The 19,638-nt window shown below is 34.6% G+C and overlaps 1 protein-coding gene across 10 annotated transcripts; it reads right to left on the reverse strand.

The window, feature by feature from the left end:
• Positions 1 to 8,713, reverse strand: LOC142624307 (cullin-1-like). 10 transcript variants are annotated; one of them, XM_075797841.1, is made up of 20 exons: positions 8,550 to 8,713; positions 7,722 to 7,904; positions 7,489 to 7,588; positions 5,482 to 5,667; positions 5,105 to 5,152; positions 4,817 to 5,020; positions 4,654 to 4,731; positions 4,363 to 4,452; positions 4,126 to 4,245; positions 3,945 to 4,007; positions 2,564 to 2,590; positions 2,408 to 2,482; positions 2,175 to 2,324; positions 2,038 to 2,093; positions 1,778 to 1,898; positions 1,456 to 1,617; positions 1,214 to 1,357; positions 874 to 1,092; positions 608 to 775; positions 1 to 515 (listed from the first exon to the last, which is right to left on the reverse strand). In XM_075797841.1, the coding sequence occupies exons 2-20, from the start codon at positions 7,859 to 7,861 to the stop codon at positions 414 to 416; spliced, it is 2,253 nt and encodes a 750-aa protein (XP_075653956.1). In that variant the 5' UTR covers positions 7,862 to 7,904; positions 8,550 to 8,713; the 3' UTR covers positions 1 to 413. The 10 variants fall into 10 exon arrangements, with proteins under 10 accessions (XP_075653956.1, XP_075653955.1, XP_075653953.1 ...); XM_075797840.1 differs by lacking the exon at positions 8,550 to 8,713 and adding an exon at positions 8,195 to 8,438; XM_075797838.1 differs by lacking the exon at positions 8,550 to 8,713 and adding an exon at positions 8,128 to 8,431.
• Between the last annotated feature and the right edge of the window lie 10,925 nt (positions 8,714 to 19,638).

A 19,638-nucleotide genomic window follows, 5' to 3' on the forward strand; every position in this document is an offset into this window, starting at 1 on the left:
TTACTTATAATTTTCAACTACTGTTATCATTCTTTACTTGGCAAAAAAAAAAAAAATGACATCAAATTTTTTTGTGCATCACGCGAGTCTACGACTAGTTATAATAAATTACAATGCAAAAATACAGCACGGGATCCAACTAGTGCACTGTACCACTTTATGGAATCGATTACAATTTCTCTAACATGGGTGCTCAATCTACAGTAATTTTCCATTACTTGGCTTCCAAGGAAAAATGTACAAGCGTTCTCCGCGTATTGCTACTAAGCAATCACCAAAAGAGGCACTCACATGGTGGCATTTATGTACATGCCTTTGCCCATTTTCTTTCCACCACGAACTTAGCCTATTTTCTTTGTTATTTGCAGCAGTAATAGTCACAAATTCATTTGGCGATATTCAACTAGGCCACCTCATGCCAAGTACCTCAACAAATTAGGCTTTTTCTTGTCTCTTTCCAAATAATCTCGTGTGATCAGATCTTCAATTCGCTTCTTTATTGCCTTTAAATCGGGCTGCAAAATCACATTTCAAGCAACAACAGTGAGTTACAGCTGATGGAAAGAAACAGGTCATAAATCATAAATGAAGATAGTGACATAAAAACCTTGAACATGCGACCCAACTGCTCAACACACTCCATGACCAGCTGCTGGTGGTCTAAAACTTTACGGCTCTTCATGATGCGCACAATCGAGGCATCAATGTTATACCGTCTGTCCAAAACAACATCTTCAATTACTTTCTTCTTCTCATCCACAGGAGGGAGAGGAATCTGCACATCAAACCAAGCAATAGACTAAACATCCCATGCAAAAATTAGTAAATTGAAAAGGTAAACTGGGACAAGACATTCAGAAGGTAACTCAGTACCTTGATCCTCCTCCTTTTGTCGGTAAACTTTGAGTTGAACTCAAAGTAATCGGTAGGAGATATTGTTTTCGTGTTAGGCACCTTGGTCAGAATCTGGTACTTCGCACATGACAAGGAGTGGAGAATTCTAACAACGTAATCATCAGTCAAGTTTAATTCTGTCATGATGTCTGAGTAACTCAATCTATCTGAGGAATTGAAAAGCAACAGGGCCGAAGCCTGTCACACAAGAAGATGAATTAACCCTCTAATTAGCAAGAAATAAATCCATTTGGAAGTGGCACTCATAACCACACAAAAGCACTCACAGAATAGAAATAAAACTTTGTGAACAAATCACCTGATAAGTGGTCACAATCAGTTCCGTAGTTTTGGGTTCAAATTTCCCACTGATATTACAAGTACCCAAAGAGTATATCCACGTAAGTTTTCTGTGCTTTGTTTTTGTTTGATAGAACTCCTGGAAAACTTTGACACACTTGACCTAAAGCAATAGCAATAGAAGAGAAGGATGTTAGTGACTTCCACAAAATAATTAACGTTGCAAATTTATATCATATCAACAAAAGAATTCCAAATTACCAACTCTGGTGGAAGGTGGAGGTCAAAAGACTTGTAACTTGGCCAAAAGCCAGTAGTCAGAACAGTAACAGTCAAGTCAATCCCTGGATTTGCATGTGAATTATTACCAAGATACTCCTCAAAGCTGGTCTGGTTTTCCCTAGCCAATGTTAAGTCCGTAATCTAGAAGAAAAAAAAAAGAAAAAATTAAATGGAAAAAGTCTCCACTAGAGTACTATTTTGGATATTGAATTGTGATGAAATATTGGGATCCATCATTATAAGAAATGTAGTTCATTAACTGTTAAAATTTTAGTCCTTTAAAGATTAAAAGTTAACTGACCATTCCCTCCATCTTTGAGGTGAACTGACCACCACATTGATGCTTAAGCTTCATCAAAATACTCCTCTCATGGTCATCATTAGCACTCATGTCAAAAAGAAGCCGTCGAGCAAGCTTCTTCCTGCAAGAAATTATGCAACATAAATGAATCATCTACAACTTCGTGTTTTTAAAGCAAACATAAAGCAATAATCAATGTGGTTTCAATGTTCAAAAGAAATGATTGAAGACTACCAATATTTGAAAAAAGGACTATTTACCTATAGAATTCAGCAAACAGGTCTTTATCGCTGATATAAGCAAGCAAATTTACTACCTGCAGGTTGATTAGAAATTATTAAGTTCTAAGATGTCTGTTAAAAGCTAAATAGAATAACTCATCAGGAGTGGAGGAGACCTTTTCAAGTGTTTCTTCAATGTCTTCATCACTCAGTTTCTCAGTTCCACATTTCTTAAGAACGTTATCACAAAAAGTGGCAAGTAGTTCTGCACTTGAGCTTCCAGCAACACCCTTGTTGCAGAAGACCTCAAAAGCCTCCTTGAATGCCTAAAATGAACACTGGATATTTAGATGTAGAGGAACATATTTGTGTGATCATGAAAACCCTGAGGGCATTTTTTAACACAAACCTTATTAAAAGTGTGATAATCATTCACATATGCTAGGTATTTGTCATGCAGCTCAATCACTTTTCCGACAAAAACCTGAAGAGCACACAATCTGTAACAGTTTCCAATATTAAACAGTCCAGACAAATTCTACAAGTGCAATCTTCATACAATTACCTGTTCCCGCAAATCAACCACATCCTTCTTCTCCGCATGTGAAAATAAGATAAGAAAAAACAATAGTGAGCACTACAAGAAAAATGAACTGTTCAAATACTGGCACATATAAAAAGATCAATTAAAAAAATAAAAAGAAAAAGATACTAGTACGCAATGGTCTGGAATAAGTCACTGATCTTAACGTTCTGATCATTTTCCTTGCATCAGACTATACTAAGTCACTAATGCTAATATTATTTATCACTAATCATAAGATGATATGTAATGTGAAGGTATTTAAGATGTGGCTCAAATTGTAAGCCTATTGGAACTCACCCTTTTTTTTTATGGGAAGAACTCACCTTTTAGATTTCAAGTGAACTTACACAGTGTGATTTTCTGTTGGATTAAAAAACTTGAAGGATTTTCTCACTTATTCTCAAAAAAAAAAAAAAATGCAGGTTGAAAAATTCAGTAATAATTGGTCAAAGCATCTTTGCATTTATCAATCCAATTGGGTTGTTATTTATTCGTTACATTTTCTTAAATGATTAGCATCGGGTCATTAAAAATGAGTAATTCAGAACCTAGAAATAATTTTAATTTTGAAAGATCATACACCTAAGCCAATTCACCCATGTAGGCTATGGTGACCATACACTTTATGGACTCATTCTTATAACGGCTGTATTCATAATGAACTTATAATGACTATAAATTAAAATTAATCTGTTTGCATGTAATTATTTTTTTATATAACATTTTCTGTGTCTTCATGCCTCACTCTTTTGATTCCAGTATTCCACTTTGTTGTAACAAGTGATCTTTCCATGCTTATTTTTATACTGTTATAAGTTTTGTTTTGTATTTCCATATATTTCTATCACATCTCTGAAACTTTTTCAAATTGGCCAACTAGAACTCACCCTCAAAACCAATCTTCAAAACAAGGAACAAATTAGAATGTAGCTTATGGCCTCAGGCTACAGAAATTTCTGCCAGAGATCCCATTGGATACTTCAGACATTCTAATAGTTTACCGAGCAATAGGGCAATAAAAGGGCCAAACAATCAAGCGCCACCTAAATGACAAATATCCACACACACAACACAAATGCCAAGTAAACCAAATGTATCTAATCTTACATTTTGTACAGGAAAATGTAACATGCCTGAAATAATTCAAAGTGTTGCATGTTGTCACCAAGATTTTAGAATGGCTCCATGAATATAAGAACAATAAAACACTTATGTGAAGAAGTATGGATGCCACCTCAAGGGTATGAAAAGAAAGTATTTGCCTTTTCAATTCCTACTGTGGAATTAAACGACCAAAAAGACCTTCTTGGAAAAGCATTGAAACAATAAATATGGAGGAAAAAGAAATCAAGGCACAGACCTTCTTGTTGCTTGCTGCATCTTCTGCTTGTTTGACCAAGGCTGTTACTGCAGTAGTGACATGCTGCATTACAGAAGAGTGGAAAAAACAGCTTTAATGAGAGATAAGGAAGATGTGCCATGCATAAGATGCCTTTTAAATTGAAGAGAAATGGTTAAAGCATAAGCTAGAGGCTACTAACCTGCTTAAATATGCTGGAAACAGGTTCTATGCCTTGAGGTATTTTAAAAAGAAGCCTGAACCTTTCTTTATTTTTTGACAAATAAAAAAGAAGCCCGGACATTCTTGACAAATCTTCCACCTTAGACATCATTAAACACAAACATAAATAAATAGAGTGATAAGAAAGCAGCAATAATTGCCCAATTTTCAAATAATCTCAGCAAAACTATTTCAAAATAATATAATCACCAAGTACCTTGTCTTCTCTAACCAATGCATGGCATTGAGAGTCATCTTTTTCAAGAAGTTGAGTCGCATATACGGACAAAAACTCATGTTGAACTTTCTACAAGGAAGAAAAAACGAGTCATAATAACAAAGTAACAGCCAAATTTAAAGATTTAGTAACAAACCATTGAAAGGAATTGCAAGAATCAAAGAGCATCACTAAAAATATTACTCTTTCATCAACCTAATAAAACATCATTCACAGGAGTACTACACCAGAAAAGCAAGATTTCTTTTTTTATATATAAAAAGTACAAACCTCCAGTAGCTTTGCTTCACTACTAGAATGCAAATAAAGAGAAACCCCATCTTTCTCTAGTCTTAAGCACTTCTCAGCCTGGAATTCCGAACACACGTTAGGAATCATTCTATATCTATAAGAAATTACTTTTTACCAAATAACAATGGCATATAAAGTTTACTTTCAGCATATAATCTGAACAAGAATCTTCTAGAATCCAGCTGGAAGCTTTCTGAGAATAGTAAGCAACAGTATCTTTAAGCATCGCTGCTTCAAAATCATTTTCATACTGATCCATTTGCCCCATTCCAATTGCAACAAATATATCTAAAACATTCCTCAATAAAGCTCGATCAATCTGCTCTCCTTCACGTTCTTTATCGATCTGATTGAAAAGAATTGTTTTCAGTAGACTTATTTCAGAGCTATGCAAGTGCAGTATAGAAAACAGGCAGAAGTACAAACATACCAGAGAAATTACAATATCCCTAACTTTTCCATTGAACTCCTGGTAGACCTGAAATCAGAATTAAAATTTTTTTTGATAGGTAAATAATACTTCATTCCAAAAACAATGAAAAATCCAAAGCACACAGGCAGCGTGCTAAGAACCAAAACAAAAAAACTAGGATGCATGAAAAGCACAGCTATCTAGCAAATCTGGTAACTCTGTATCACGATTTATATTTCATATGAAGGAAAATGAACATAAAATTGGATGCAAGACTGTAAAGTCTTAGTTTAGAATGTGAAGTAATTCATTATCAAGAGGCAGTAAAAATAAGAATGGCCTACACAACATGAATCAAGATGGAACCATCACAAGGGAGTTCGGTCATGACATACCAGATCACGGAAGCAAGTAAGTCCAACTTCATTAAGGGGCGGAAGTGACCTCCGAGCAATAAAATATCGATCAAGATAATGGAAGAAACGAGAAAGCCATCTCACCATAACTTTGTGGTTTGCCCACCTTTTTACAAGCTCTCTCAACATAAATTCATCATGCTTCTCTTTTAAAGATGGCAATACCTGTACAGAAGAAGAAACAGTTAGAAAATTATTGCAAGAGAACTATAAATACATTTTTTTTATTGGTAATTTATGCATCCAGTGGGTTTTGAACCCACGAACTCACCCTCCATCCCATTATTAGGGGAGAAGGAAGTGCCAATTGAGCTATAGCTCATTGGCAAGAGAATTATAATTACACACACACACACACATACACATATATATATTTATATATATATAAACACACATGCACACACAGAATAAATTAGAGCTAAGATCCATGACATTGCTTTAGCTAGAAGTGAGGTACTGATCAAACAAATGTCCTTATCTTGGTAATTACTTTCCAGACAGTTTTCCTCACTCCTCATAGATAACAAAAGTCTAAAGACTAAAGTGCTGATATGATGATACTAATCTCAGAACCAAACAAACAATAGCCGTTAATACTTCTTTTCCAAAGAAAAGAATAAGAATGCTTTCTTCATCTTTTAAGAAAGGCAAAAAGCTTCTGAGAATGGTATAACAAGCAGTAACAATATTAAATTACAGTGGATGTGTATTTTCCTTTTTTTTAAAAATTTATTCTGACAACTACGCTCGTAATATTATTACCTTTTGCTGTTTCCTTAATCTCATTTTTGCATGAAAAAAGGGCAACAAAGCATGAACTTAAAATCTAATCAACATGCAGCAGAGGCCATCAAATGATCGACAAGTAAATGTGAAACCTATTGAAAATTAACAAAATTGTTCTCCAGTCTGAGAACGAGGTAACTCAAAGAAATATAGCAGCCACTTCAGAGATGGGAAGGATGCTCAATTGTCTTGATAGAGAGGCCAAATGTAGGGTTCTTGTATCTGTGAGGGTGAATATAACACCTTAAGAAGTCTCTTTTTGATGGCTTGATCTGTTGGTAGTGACAAGGTGATAATATTTACTCTGATAATAGTATCAATATCATATGTATTCTAACAAATCTATCCTTAACATGTAAGCCTTCTACAACGCCACATCAAGCAACACTCTGGCTAGCATCCCCTTCAAATGGAATTCTTTTTCATAATAATTTAGGTGTCATGTGTCGCAACAATCCAATGCTTGCCATTAGTGTGCCTTTACTCAATCATCGATACAACTAACATGGGAATCTTTTCGCAGCCAATGAGTTCTATCTCAAACGGCATATCCTCCCCCCCAAAGAGAAAAAAGTGGAGTGTGAGGTCATGGATTCAAAAATCATTGGGTGCATGAGTGAAATTACCAATAGAAAAAAGGGAATCTTTCTTGCACTACTATGAGAGCTACAACACACAAACATAGTTGTGTTAACTCATCACTTAAAATCTTCACTCAACAATGGGTAGGACAACATAGGAGTCTTCCTTGCTCTTATGTGGGGGCACCAACAACATGCACGATCATATCAAACCCGTGTCTAGTCGAACCATTTGCTCATATGGCACATATGGATTTTAGGTTTTTGAGAGTTGAATGCTAACACCCTAAGGAAGTTCTTTTTGACACCTTGATATACCATGATAACACCCTAATTAATAATATTATATTAACTACTTACTCTGGTTATTACTACCTGATATGTTACTTGACCACTTAAGCAAACACACCATTCATACATGAATATGCAACACATTTGACTTGTGCAAAAATCAAGTCGTTTGACAAGCAATATGCAAGTTATATCACAATTAAACATTTATTTTTGATATGATACTCTACAGCAAGCAGTTTTATCACACATTTCATATTTCATGCTATGCCAACTTATTCAAGCTACTTCAAACAAAATGAACAAGAATACATGTCAAATTCCTCACCGTTGAAGTTATGTACTCTTCAAATGTTTCCCGGTACTTATTGTAGAGCAGTTGGGAATAATCATGAGGAGGCTTCTGTGTAGTCATGTTATAAATGGTTCTATGCATATAACATCAAGCAAGCAAAAAAAAAAAAAAATATCACAATCATTTCCATCAAACTCAAAATCTTCAAAACACACACAATTCATAAACACAAAGCATTTAAAGCAAAATGGCATAGAAATCAATACGTGTAGAGCATCATGTACTCCTCGCTGCTGAATGGCGGCTCTGGCAACCCTTCTAGAATGTTCTTCAGCTTTGTGATCCCCTTCTGAATAAGCTCCCATCCTTGTTTGAAGGGTATGGTCTCTCGCTCAGGCATCATCATACTGCTATAGCTTTAATTCCTTAACCCCCAGAATAAACAAAACCTGCAAACCAAAAAAAAAAAATTTCACACAAAACTTGTTGAACAGCAAAGAAAACCCCCAAATTGAATTTCCCAGATGCTTAAACTGAAAGCTAAACAAAATTGCCTCTATTTTCAATCCAACAATCCCAATGATCTGTTTTCTCAGCTGAGGAAGAGGAAGAGTGAAAGTACAATTGAAAGAGCTCAAATTACAAATTGGTATAACTTTGTTAGAGAAACACCTTTCAATGCAAAAGCATAGCATAAAGCGAATCAAAATGTTATTTTGCAAGAATGGATGAAGATTACAGATGAAATTTCAAACATTCTTCTTCTTATTCTTCTCTCTCTCTCTCTCTCGCTCTCTCTAAAAGAGTTGTAATCCAAAGAACACAAAAGCTGTATATGAGAAACCCATCAAAAGAAAAGCAACAAGGAAAAAGCACAAGAATTTAACCAAAGTTCAGTCCAAGTTTTCATGAAACTTTAGGAGTAAGTTCTGATGAAACTTAATGCGTAAGTTTTACATTTTAGCAACAAAAAAAAAAAAAAAAAAAAGGTCTAGTTTAGTTTTGTTTGTTTGATTCTCCTAGACTTTGACCTGGAAGTCGTTATTTGAATTGAGTGGTGGAAATAGCAAACCCTAGGAAAAAAGAAAGTGTACATTGACTACTGTGTGTTGCTTTCTTATTGATCCTCTATATGTACGAGTAGTAGTAGTACTAGTACGCAATTATTTAGAGCACCCATTTGGCTTTTCCAAATGTAACTCTGCTTCTCACTACTTTAAGCACTCTGGAGCAGTAATGGTCTCCTCTTCTCTCTCTCTCTCTCTCTCTCTCTGTTTTTGACAACGAATGAGAAGGAGAGGGTTCCTTCTCATTTAAATAAAATTCTTATTAACGGCTAAACCACAACTAGTTAATCTGTGGTAATTAACAATTATCCCTTGCAAATTACAACTTGCCGAATCTTGGAGGAGCTGTTGTATGATCCCAATTTTTCATTTTGCTTCTTTCTTTCTTTTTTTTCTGCAAAATTTACAATTTGCACGCTTTAAGTTTGCTTAATATTCAATTGAGTTATCTAACTTAATTTTATTTAATTCAATCTTATAACTTTTAGTTTTAATCAATTCATTCCTCTAATAATAACTTTATTTCATTAAGCAAGGAATGAAAAAAATAAGAATAATTTTAGAATGGAAAGGAATGGAATGAAATGTATTTAAAGCTTGATTGAGAGTAATATGAAGAGAATAAAATTGAATCATTTTATGACAATATTACTATTAGATTTCTATTTTAAAATAAAATGTTGAATATATAGGGGTATATTGAGAGTTTTAGTAAAAAAATCATTAAATTTAATTTCATTTCCTCCCATTCATCTCAATTTCAGGAGAATGAAAATTTGAAATTTTAAGGGAATAGAGAGGAATGAGTGTTCCCTTCTACCCATTTCATTCCCTCCCACTTAAACTCCCAAATAAGGGAATGAACTTTCCATTCCCTCCATTAAAACTTCCAAACAAGGGAAGGGAAAAATATTCTAAAATGATAGTGACGTCATTAGTGCCTTTGAAAGCAACATTGCCTTTGAATTTTATAAAATAGTAAGTTAATATTGTAATATTTTATATAAAATGGTTTTGAAGAATAATGTTGTAATATTTTATGTAAAATGGTTTTAAAGAATGTTATATATGTATCATAGTATAAATGTTATAGAATTTTATTAGTAATGTGTTCATCATAAAAAGCAATAATTATAAATTGCACACACATATCCATTATAATTATTCAATTGAAGTAATTAAAAAAAACAACTTTAAAGGAATATTATAGACTAAAAGTTGATATAGAATGTGTTTTTCTTTTTCTTCTTAATTCTAAAACAAAATACACATCTCAAATGCCTACACTCAATTACATTATTTATAAAACCTACAAATCTACAATGTCCGACCTTAACATTAAAATTGTAATTGTCGTTGTCACTCAATATAAAATGCAAACCCCCCATTCCTTATTTGTAGCCAACTCATACGAGTTAAGATTAGATATAACAACAATGTTTGAGCTAGGAAGGTGTCGTCGAAAAATTAAAGGTAAATGATATCATTTTTGGTTTGTATGTATTTGACATAAGATGACATGAAGGGCTATGGTCAGGATATAGAGGGGTAAAAGTACAAGAGGTAAAAATGATGAATTAAAATGTAAAGAATTTTGTGTGCATGTAAAGTCTTGAAACATTGAACAAAGGATACGGAGAATATTTATTTTTTAATTAAAAAAAGTCTTGAAACATTAAACCAAATGAAACATTTAACCACCGCACACATTTGGTGTGATGGTCACTTCACAAGTATAAGTGTTTGTGGGGTGTGGGGGACAAGAGCCAGGATTCAAGTCTGTAGGAGAGAGTTTCATACACATATACACTTAGATTAAGCTAGAATATAACGCATATCTTGAAGATTAACAAAAATCAAGTGTCTTGTAATTGAGGTAAAAAAATCAAGCAAACCTAGCATCATAACTTAGAAAATTGTGAAAACCCATAACCATAATTGAGCAAACCCAAATCTGACATAAACCTTCAAATTGGACCTAAGTCTTCAGCCAGACGCTCTAGAAAATATAAAATCGGTGTAGCACTGAGTAATCCCTAGGACTTAAGCCAAAGGCATCAATTTCTCACAGGATTTTAAGGCTATGATAGAAACCTTGAGACCTTGAGTACGGACTGAGAGGAACGCCTTAATCTTGGAAATATATTTGAATTGTATTTGCAAACACTTTTTTCGGTAAGTTTATGTTATATTCTGGATTGTGCTTATAGTGTTTAGTTATAATACATTTTTCTTTTTCTTTTTTTGTTATTTATGTTTGTAGCAACAAAATTCTTGATGAAGGTGGCAATCCCACATTTTCATGGTTTAAAAAGACATCGGGATGATGACAAGTATATGTCAAAAATGAAACGTGAACATGTAATTTCAATCAATATACACACTCATGATCTGTTTACATGGAGATACTAGGGTTATTTTAAATTCCATAAAGTATGAAATTAATTCCGGTAGCATATGAATACAGATTGATTTCTAAAACCCATTTTACTGTTATAAATCTAACATGTGTCCCAAGCCTTACAATAAAAGCATAATAAGCATCTTATGACGCTGGTTCAATTACTCGGAAATGCAAATAAATTATATAAGTACAGACTAATGCAAAAAAAAAAAAAAAAAACAACAACAACAACAACAAACAACAAACAAACAAACAAAAAAGCAATAAAGGTTTGCATTTGAAAATGGAGTGATGGACCATCCATCTGATAGTTTTTAAGATTGACAATTAAAAGGCAATGATGAGCAACATTAATGAGTAACATTAAAGATACACATTTCATTTCAGAAAGAGTTGTGGGGGGAGAGATAAACAATTAACAAACAAGCATAAACTAAGTTATGAATGGACATTTATATATAACATGGTATTTATTGTTGCTACACATTTTCCTTAACATGTCCATGAACTCTATGATAGTATCGGTCAAATATTCAATGGGGCCTCCTTTCCTCTTCTTCCCTGCCGATGTCTTTGAGTGAGATGGCTGCTTTCCAACATGCTTGCTACCTTGCCCTGCAATTGGGGTGGGTAGCTCCTCCACATCGTCTCCACTATCAGGTTCGACATTGACGTGTACTCCATGCGTTAGGAAAGCAGCATCCAATTCTCACTCTTCATCACTATTAGGGTTTGGTTGGGCAGAGGAAATTTGTAGAAATCCAGTTGCAGTGCCTGTGTTGAAGAGCTGTCCTAGTAGGTTATAGTGATCTAGCCCCTTTTTACGAAACTCTTTGCACTTAGGGTTGGCCTATCAAGATGTGGTATATATGGGATTATTCATATGTGGTATTTATTTATATGAATACTATGAATCAACGGCATGGAAATTTTAAAGCAAACCTATAACACTCATTGCCACTGCTTATGCCCAAGCTGCGTCACTACCTGTGACTGTGTTAGTGACAGAATCCCATCCCATTTTGGTTCGACCAATTAGCTGGGAAAAAACTCAATGTCTTTGCTTTAACCTTTGATATTTCTGGCGTAATTGATCTTTACGATAGGCTTTTCCAGCTCATTGATTGAACTCGTTTCGGGCAACTGTCCAAAGCCCTTTTTTAAATTGGCCACTAGGCATGTTCCTTTTGGCTTCTTCTTCAACCAAAACATCTATGAAGTTCTTCTCAATGGGAGGAGGCCATAACTTCCAATCCTCAGCATCGGTTGATGCAACCATCTAACAAAATATACACATTTAAGCCAAAAATATCCACTAACATGGATAGTAGGCAGCACAGAGTGTACATAATCTCCTAGTAAATTCAAGGTTTCTTATTTTCTAAATTACTTTTATGATTTCTCAGACTTGAACCTAATCCTCACCAATACCAGAAACCGCAGAATAGGAAAATGGTCATTTGCACAGAAAACTCTACCAAATCTGTTGTAGCATTATGTATTAAGTTCAAATACAGCTAGAGCAACACATTTACCAATTAACTCAAACATTATTACAAGTATATACAAAAGAGATTGCAATGAAGATAAGTTACATTTAGCATGGGGAAACAAAACAAAATTCACAATTATAAATGATTTATATGAAATCAAATATACACTTTAGGCCTTTGTAAATGATTTTCGAAAATGCCATTTTCCAAACCATACTTAGCTTTAGTTAGATGGACATGGAGGAAAATTGTGTCCAAAATCAAGAGCAAAAGTAAACAACAATTGTGAAGAAATATGAACACCATGGGTGAAGGATTGTTCAACAGCAACTAAGTACAAATGCAACGATTAAATTCAACATTGAATTGAATAGCAAAATTAAACACTTACCGTAGGTGAAGGAACTATGTTGAAGGAGGATGAATATAGTGGAATGACTAAGGAGAAAGATGTTGTGTCTGCATACTTCATAATATACCGTGGTAATGGTAGATGCGCCAGTGATTAAGGCGTGGCTGGACTGTTTGAGTAAATACGGTGGTTGGGGAGATGAATCAGGCTATATGAATTTGGGATTAATTTTGGTGAATTTAGGGTTTCATAACTTTGATTTAGGATTTATGATAGCTCTTAGGTGGCTATTGGGATGAGTAAAGAGGGACTCGGGTGGGTGGGTGGGATTAATGAACGGTTAATGAAGGGAGCTACTCGGTGGTGATGGGACTACCGTTGTGCAAGAGGGAGAGGAGAAGTGAGCTTTGGGAAGGATGAAAGGGTAGAGACTCATAAAGAACAGATGGCGTGGGAGAGAAGAGAGTTGAGGTGTAGTCACTTCAGGTAGGCCCAATGTATTTCAACCAAACGGTAACATAACTCAAACACCATTTCAACAACACACCTTACCAAACGCAAAACTTAGTGTGAGGCCCACGTGTATGGGCATTTAAACAACAAAAAACAGTTCTGAAACACCCATACCATACAGTACCATAAGGATTAGTGACAAAGACTTTTGAATTCTTTAAGTTCTTAAAAGGATACTTAAATATGAAACTTTTTTTTTTTAGAGAGTACTTAAATAAGAAACTAAATAGAGACAAAGCCTTCAAGACAACGCTGTTAAGGTACAGACCATTAAAATCTGATCTAAAAGCTGGATTAGGATCCGGTGGGTATTGCACTGAGTGTAACCCACGATTTTTTTTTTTTCACTTTTCACATTTTTTAACTTTAACTTTTTACTTCTTTAACTTTAACTTTTTACTTCTTTTAACTTTTTTCTTAACTTTTTTGAATCAATGATTGAAATTGAAAGTTACTTTTTGCAACTATCAATCTCAACCATTCATAGTAATTGCATCACCTGATTGAATCCCTAAAAACTAACTCTAAGGGCTTGTTTGGATTGAGGAGAGAGGGAGGGGAAGTGAAGGGTAGTAGAGTATATGTAGTGACCCAAAAGGGGGGTTTTGCATTTCATGGAATCCCACATTGCCTAAGAAAGCAAATGGGGATATGCTTATAAGGAATGCCCTCCATTGTTGTGTATAAGGTCTTTTTCCCAGCGCAACTTGGGGAATATCAAAACCTTAAGGGACTAAGAGAGCCTTCGGGCCGCTCAAAGAGGACAATATCATGCACACGAGGGCGGGGTGTGACAAATTGTATCAGAGCCATGCCCTAGCTAAAAGTGTGGGCCCTACACGCGAGGACACGTATGCCCCTAAGGGGGGTGGATTGTAGTGACCCAAAAGGGGGGTCTTGTATTTTATGGAATCTCACATTACCTAGGGAAGCACATGGGGATGGCTTATAAGGAATGCCCTCCCTTGTTGTGTATGAGGCCTTTTTCCCAATGCAACCTAAGGAAGACTAAAACCTTTAGGGACTAAAAGAGCCTTCGGGTCGCCCAAAGAGGACAATATCATGCACACGGGGGTGGGGTGTGACATCATTATGATACCCCAATTTGATTGATTGTGTGATATGTGTGGGTGTGTGATGAGTCCCACATCGGGTATTTACTAGGTTGAATTGGGCTTTATTAACAATTGCAAAGAGCCTCAATTGTGATTAGTCTTTTTGAGGTATAACGCAGATATGGCTAGTATTTTTCTTTGGGTCGTTACGTATAGTATCGGAGCCGGATTTGTAACCCCATGTGGGCTCGGCGACACTACTCTACAAAATGGGCCCTAACAAGGATGTTAGGGATTTAAGTGAGGGAGATTCTGATGCCCCAATTTGATTGATTATGTGATGTATGTGGGTGTGTGATGAGTCTCACATAAGGTATTTACTAGGTTGAACTGTGTTTTATTAACAACTGCAAGGAGTCTCAATTGTGACTAGTTCTTTTGAGGTATAGCGTAGATGTAGCTAGTGTTTTTCCTTGGGTCGTTACAGTATAAAATTAAATAAAAATAGACTAATTTTAGGTCAACTCTACTCTCCTTTCTCCCTCTTACTCCAAACAGACCATAAGTCCACATGAGACTATAAAATGGCAAAGACTTTTGACTTATTTAAAAGTCGTTCTTTGAAATTTGTAATTATCCCTTACAAATTACAACCTGTTGAAGCCTGGAGGAGCCATTCTGTTGTATCCATTTCATTTTGCTTATTATTATTATTATTATTATTATTTGCAAAATTATGATTTGGATATTTAAGTTTGCCTAAAATTCAATTTATTTCTTCAACTGTCCTATAAATTTTAACATTATATATTTCAGTCCTCCCCTTAGTGTCTATTACAATTGCGCCGGCCTTTAAAAATTGACATAGGTTTGGTTTTCTTTGAATTTTATAAATTAAAAAAAGGGGTTTGGTTTAATCATTTATTTTAGAAAAATTTTTATGAAAAATTTTTATGAAAAAGTGTAAAAACTATCAAAAAGTTAGTTATTTTTACATTTTTTAATAAAAAAATTTCCTAAAATAGTTTACTAAAGTATATGTATACCATTAGTAAAAATGTAAAATCCATTAAAAATTTAATTTTTTTTAATAAAATACTATTTAAATTTTTTAATAATTAATAATTATTATTTAAAATTAAAAAAATATTTAAACAAAAAGATTAAACCCAAAACACAAAAAAATAAACAAATTCATCAACAAATATTTTTGAGGTCAAAATCGAGCAAACCTAGTATCATAACCCATGAAAATTGTGAAAACCAATAGCCTAAAAAATTGAAAATCACTAACCCATAACCATAATCGAGCAACCCCAAATATGGCATTAACTTTCATATTGAACTCGAATCTTCATCTTTGTCGTCGTTGTGATGGAGCTTAGCAAGGTAGAAGATGCTCTGGAAGAGATCAACTTGATGCAACGCTGAGTAATCCCAAGGGTTTTGGCTAGAGACATCAATTTCTTGCAGGATTTTAAGCTTGTGATGGAGACCCAGAGGCTTTTGAATACGGACTAAGAGAGGAATGTCTTAGTCTTGGAATTATATTTGTGTTATATTTTGGGTTGTGCTTATAGAGTTATAGTGTTTAATTATAGTACATGGGTGCTCAATCTACAGCAGTGTCCATTACTTGGCTTCCAAGAAAAAATGTACAAGCATTCTCCGCTTACTGCTAATAAGCAATCAGCAATCACCAAAAGAGGCACTCACATGGTGGCATTTATATACATGCCTTTGCCCATTGTCTTTCCACCACGAACTTGGCCTATTTTCTTTGTTATTTGCAGCAGTAATAGTCACAAATTCATTTGGCGATATTCAACTAGGCCACCTCATGCCAAGTACCTCAACAAATTAGGCTTATCCTTGTCCCTTTCCAAATAATCTCGTGTGATCAGATCTTCAATTCGCTTCTTTATTGCCTTTAAATCAGGCTGCAAAATCACATTTCAAGCAACAACAGTGAGTTACAGCTGACTGAAAGAAACAGGACATAAATCTTATATGAAGATAAAAGGGGACATAAAAACCTTGAACATGCGACCCAACTGCTCAACACACTCCATGACCAGCTGCTGGTGGCCTAAAACTTTACGGCTCTTCATGATGCGCACAATCAAGGCATCAATGGCATACCGTCTGTCCAAAACAAAATCTTCAATTAATTTGTTCTTCTCATCCACAGGAGGGAGAGGAATCTGCACAGCATGATATTTTACAGCAAGCAGTTTTGTCACACACATTTCATATTTTATGCTACGGCAGCCCATTCTTCAAGCTACTTCAAACAAAATTCGCAAGAAAACATGTAATATAATATTCCTCACCGTTGAAGTTATGTACTCTTCAAATGTTTCCCGGTACCTATCGTAGAGCTGTTGGGAATAAGCTTCTGTGTACACATGTAATAGATGGTTCTATGCATATAACATCAAGCAAAACAAAGAATATCACAATCATTTCCATCAAACTCAAAAACTTTAAAACACACACAAATCATAAAAATATAATAATAATGAAACTAAGCAAACAAAACACCCATTATCAAACCTTCACTCACATCACATATTTTCAATTACAAAATTTCACACAAAACTTGTTGAACAAGAAAGAAACCCACAAATTGAATTTCCCAGATGCATAAACTGAAAAGCTAAACAAAACTTTCTCTATCGTCAGTCCAAAAACTCTAATGCTCTCTGTTTTCACAGCTGAGGAAGAGGAAGCACGAAAGTACAACTGAAAGAATTCAAATTACAAATTGGGATAATCTTTGTTAGAAAAACACTTTTTAATACAAAAGCATAGCATAAAGCGAATCAAAATGTTAATTTTTGCAAGAATGGATGAAGATTACAGATGAAATTTCAAAAATTCTTCTTCTTCTTCTTCTTCTTCTTCTTCTTCTTCTTCTTCTTCTTCTCTCTCTCTCTCTCTAAAAGAGTTGCATTCCAAATAAGACAAAGCTCTATATGAAAAAAACTATCAAAAGAAAGCAACAAGAATTCAACCAAAGTTCAGTCTGAGTTGGTAACTCTGGTAAAAAAAAAAATTGTTTTGTTTTGTTTGGCTTTGGCATTTCTTTTTTTATTCATACTTTTGACTTCGTTCTTTGAAATTTAGAGCACCCATTAGGCTTTTTCCAAATGTAACTCTATGCTTCTCACTCCTTAAGTAGTGGAGCAGTAACGTCTCCTTCTCTTTTTTTCTGTTTTCTGTTTCTGTTTCTGAGAACCAAAGAGACGGAGATGGCCCCTTCTCATTTTCATAAAATTCTTGTTCTCCCCAAACAAATTCTTTTTTTTTTCTACAAAATAACACTCATTTTCAAACAATTTCGTTAGTTAACATCGTTTCCAAATTATATAGGAAACTAACATCTCGAGTCTTTTAGACTCGAGTTCACTGTAGCAACTCGAGCATTAAAGGGTCGATTTCTATGAAAATTCACATGGAACTCGAGTCTTAAATACTCAAATTCCACAAAAGAAAACCAAGAAATCAAAAAACGTGAGTCTTCTTCTTCTTCTGGTCTCTTCCTCTTCTCCCTTTGGGGAAAAAAAAAATCCACGAGTTTTTACAAACAATCAAAGAAATGACAAAAACAAAAACAAGAGATCAAAGTAGAAACCACATGAAGCAACAGATCAAAATAGAAACCACGAACACCTAGAGAGGTCAAAAACAGAAACATGAAGCAACAAACCCACAAATCCAAGCAGCAAACACAAGCAACAAACCCACGAACCCAAGCAACAAAACCTACGAACTTAGGCGGTGAGACCCATGAACTCAGGCGGCGAAACCCACGACTCCAAGCTCACACTGAACCCACGGACCCAAATCTCCCTATCCCAAACCGCTCGGCTCGGACTAAACCTAGGTGGCAAAGGCTCCAAGTGAAGGATTTGTGCAGAGGTTTTCTTCTTCCTTAGTCAAAGGTTTTGTTTCTCTCTGCTTTTTTTTTTTTTTTTTGGTATAAAGCAGGAACTCGAGTCTCTAATACTCAAATTCCACGCCACCTCATGGAAATCAATTCTTTGAGACTTAAGTTGCTACAGTGAACTCAAGTCTGAGAGACACGAGATGTTAGTTTCTTAAATCATTTGAAAATAATGCTAACTAAAGAAATTGTTTGAAAATTAGTGTTATTTTGAAGAAAAAAAAATCTCATGTTCATGAATACATTTACAATGTACAATAAGATATATATTAAATTCCTACATATATCATTTAAATATTATTGATTGTCATTCTTATATTATCTTAACTTTTAAAAAATCTTGTAAGGATATTATTTTGTAGAAAATGTAAGTTGTCAATACTTTTATATATATTTTTTTTTTGAAACACATTTTTTTATGGTTCATTAATTATAGACTCTTTGGATCTTGTATCCAATAACTCATTTTGATGGATATTTATGATGTCGTTCGTCATTTGGCCCCAAAATTAAGATATGATAATTTAGGACACATGATACAAAATTGAATTCCAATTACAGATTCCAATTGAATTTTCTCTAAGTTTTGACTTTAAATATAAGGAAATATTAGAATTATTTTATGAGAAAATGACAAAGAAATTAATTTTGTTGAGAACTTTTTATATTTCTCATAAAAGTGGTGTCAAAACTTTTATATTCTAGTTTATTAACAATTGCCCTAAGAACAACCGTTAACATGACCCTTAAATATATATTAGGTTGTAACCCGTATTTTCGCATTGAAACTGTAGGGTCACAATTTGCACCTAAGCCCAAAACAGGAAAGGAATAGGCCCAAAGAGCCGAATACAATGAATTTGTAGAGAGTGAGTTTGAAATCTAGGTTCTAGTGAGTTTGTCTATCAATTGCAATGGGGCAAGATGACCAAAAAGTAAAGATGAAACAGTTTTGTGTAAGGAAAATTGTCCTCAGACTCAATCTAAGGAGGCTAGTTCTTGTGTATATCTCCCTTAAAGATAGATTACAAATTTTTTTTTTTTGGTCTACAATGTTTTTACTACTTCCTCTTTGATCCCCCTATTATAGGGGTTTCCTCTGCCTTTTATACTATTCGTCCTCCTGTCTCTAACCTCCACGTATGGATCAACTTGTTCGTCTGAATACTTGTCCCATCAACACCTTCCTGAAGCCTTTGGAAACAGCTGTAAGGCTAAACCATGCTACTCAAGCATCACTTCTTCGTTAATGTGGCCAGAGAGTTAGCTGTAGAGCATTCAATGCGGTGGTAGTAGCTTTCATTTTAGATATGTCATGGTTTTCTTTTGTCCTATACTCTTGTGGTGCAT

Source organism: Castanea sativa, chromosome 2 (genome assembly GCF_040712315.1).
Source record: "Castanea sativa cultivar Marrone di Chiusa Pesio chromosome 2, ASM4071231v1".
In the NCBI taxonomy this organism is placed as follows: Eukaryota; Viridiplantae; Streptophyta; class Magnoliopsida; order Fagales; family Fagaceae; genus Castanea; species Castanea sativa.

Coding starts and splice junctions, on each gene's coding strand:
- LOC142624307 (XM_075797841.1), bottom strand. CDS start 7,861: ATGATGATGCCTGAGCGAGAGACCATACCCTTCAAACAAGGATGGGAG. Junction 4,008..4,125: donor TTTCCAGCATATTTAAGCAG/GTTAGTAGCCTC, acceptor TCTGTAATGCAG/CATGTCACTACTGCAGTAAC. Junction 1,618..1,777: donor CCTCAAAGATGGAGGGAATG/GTCAGTTAACTT, acceptor TTTTTCTTCTAG/ATTACGGACTTAACATTGGC.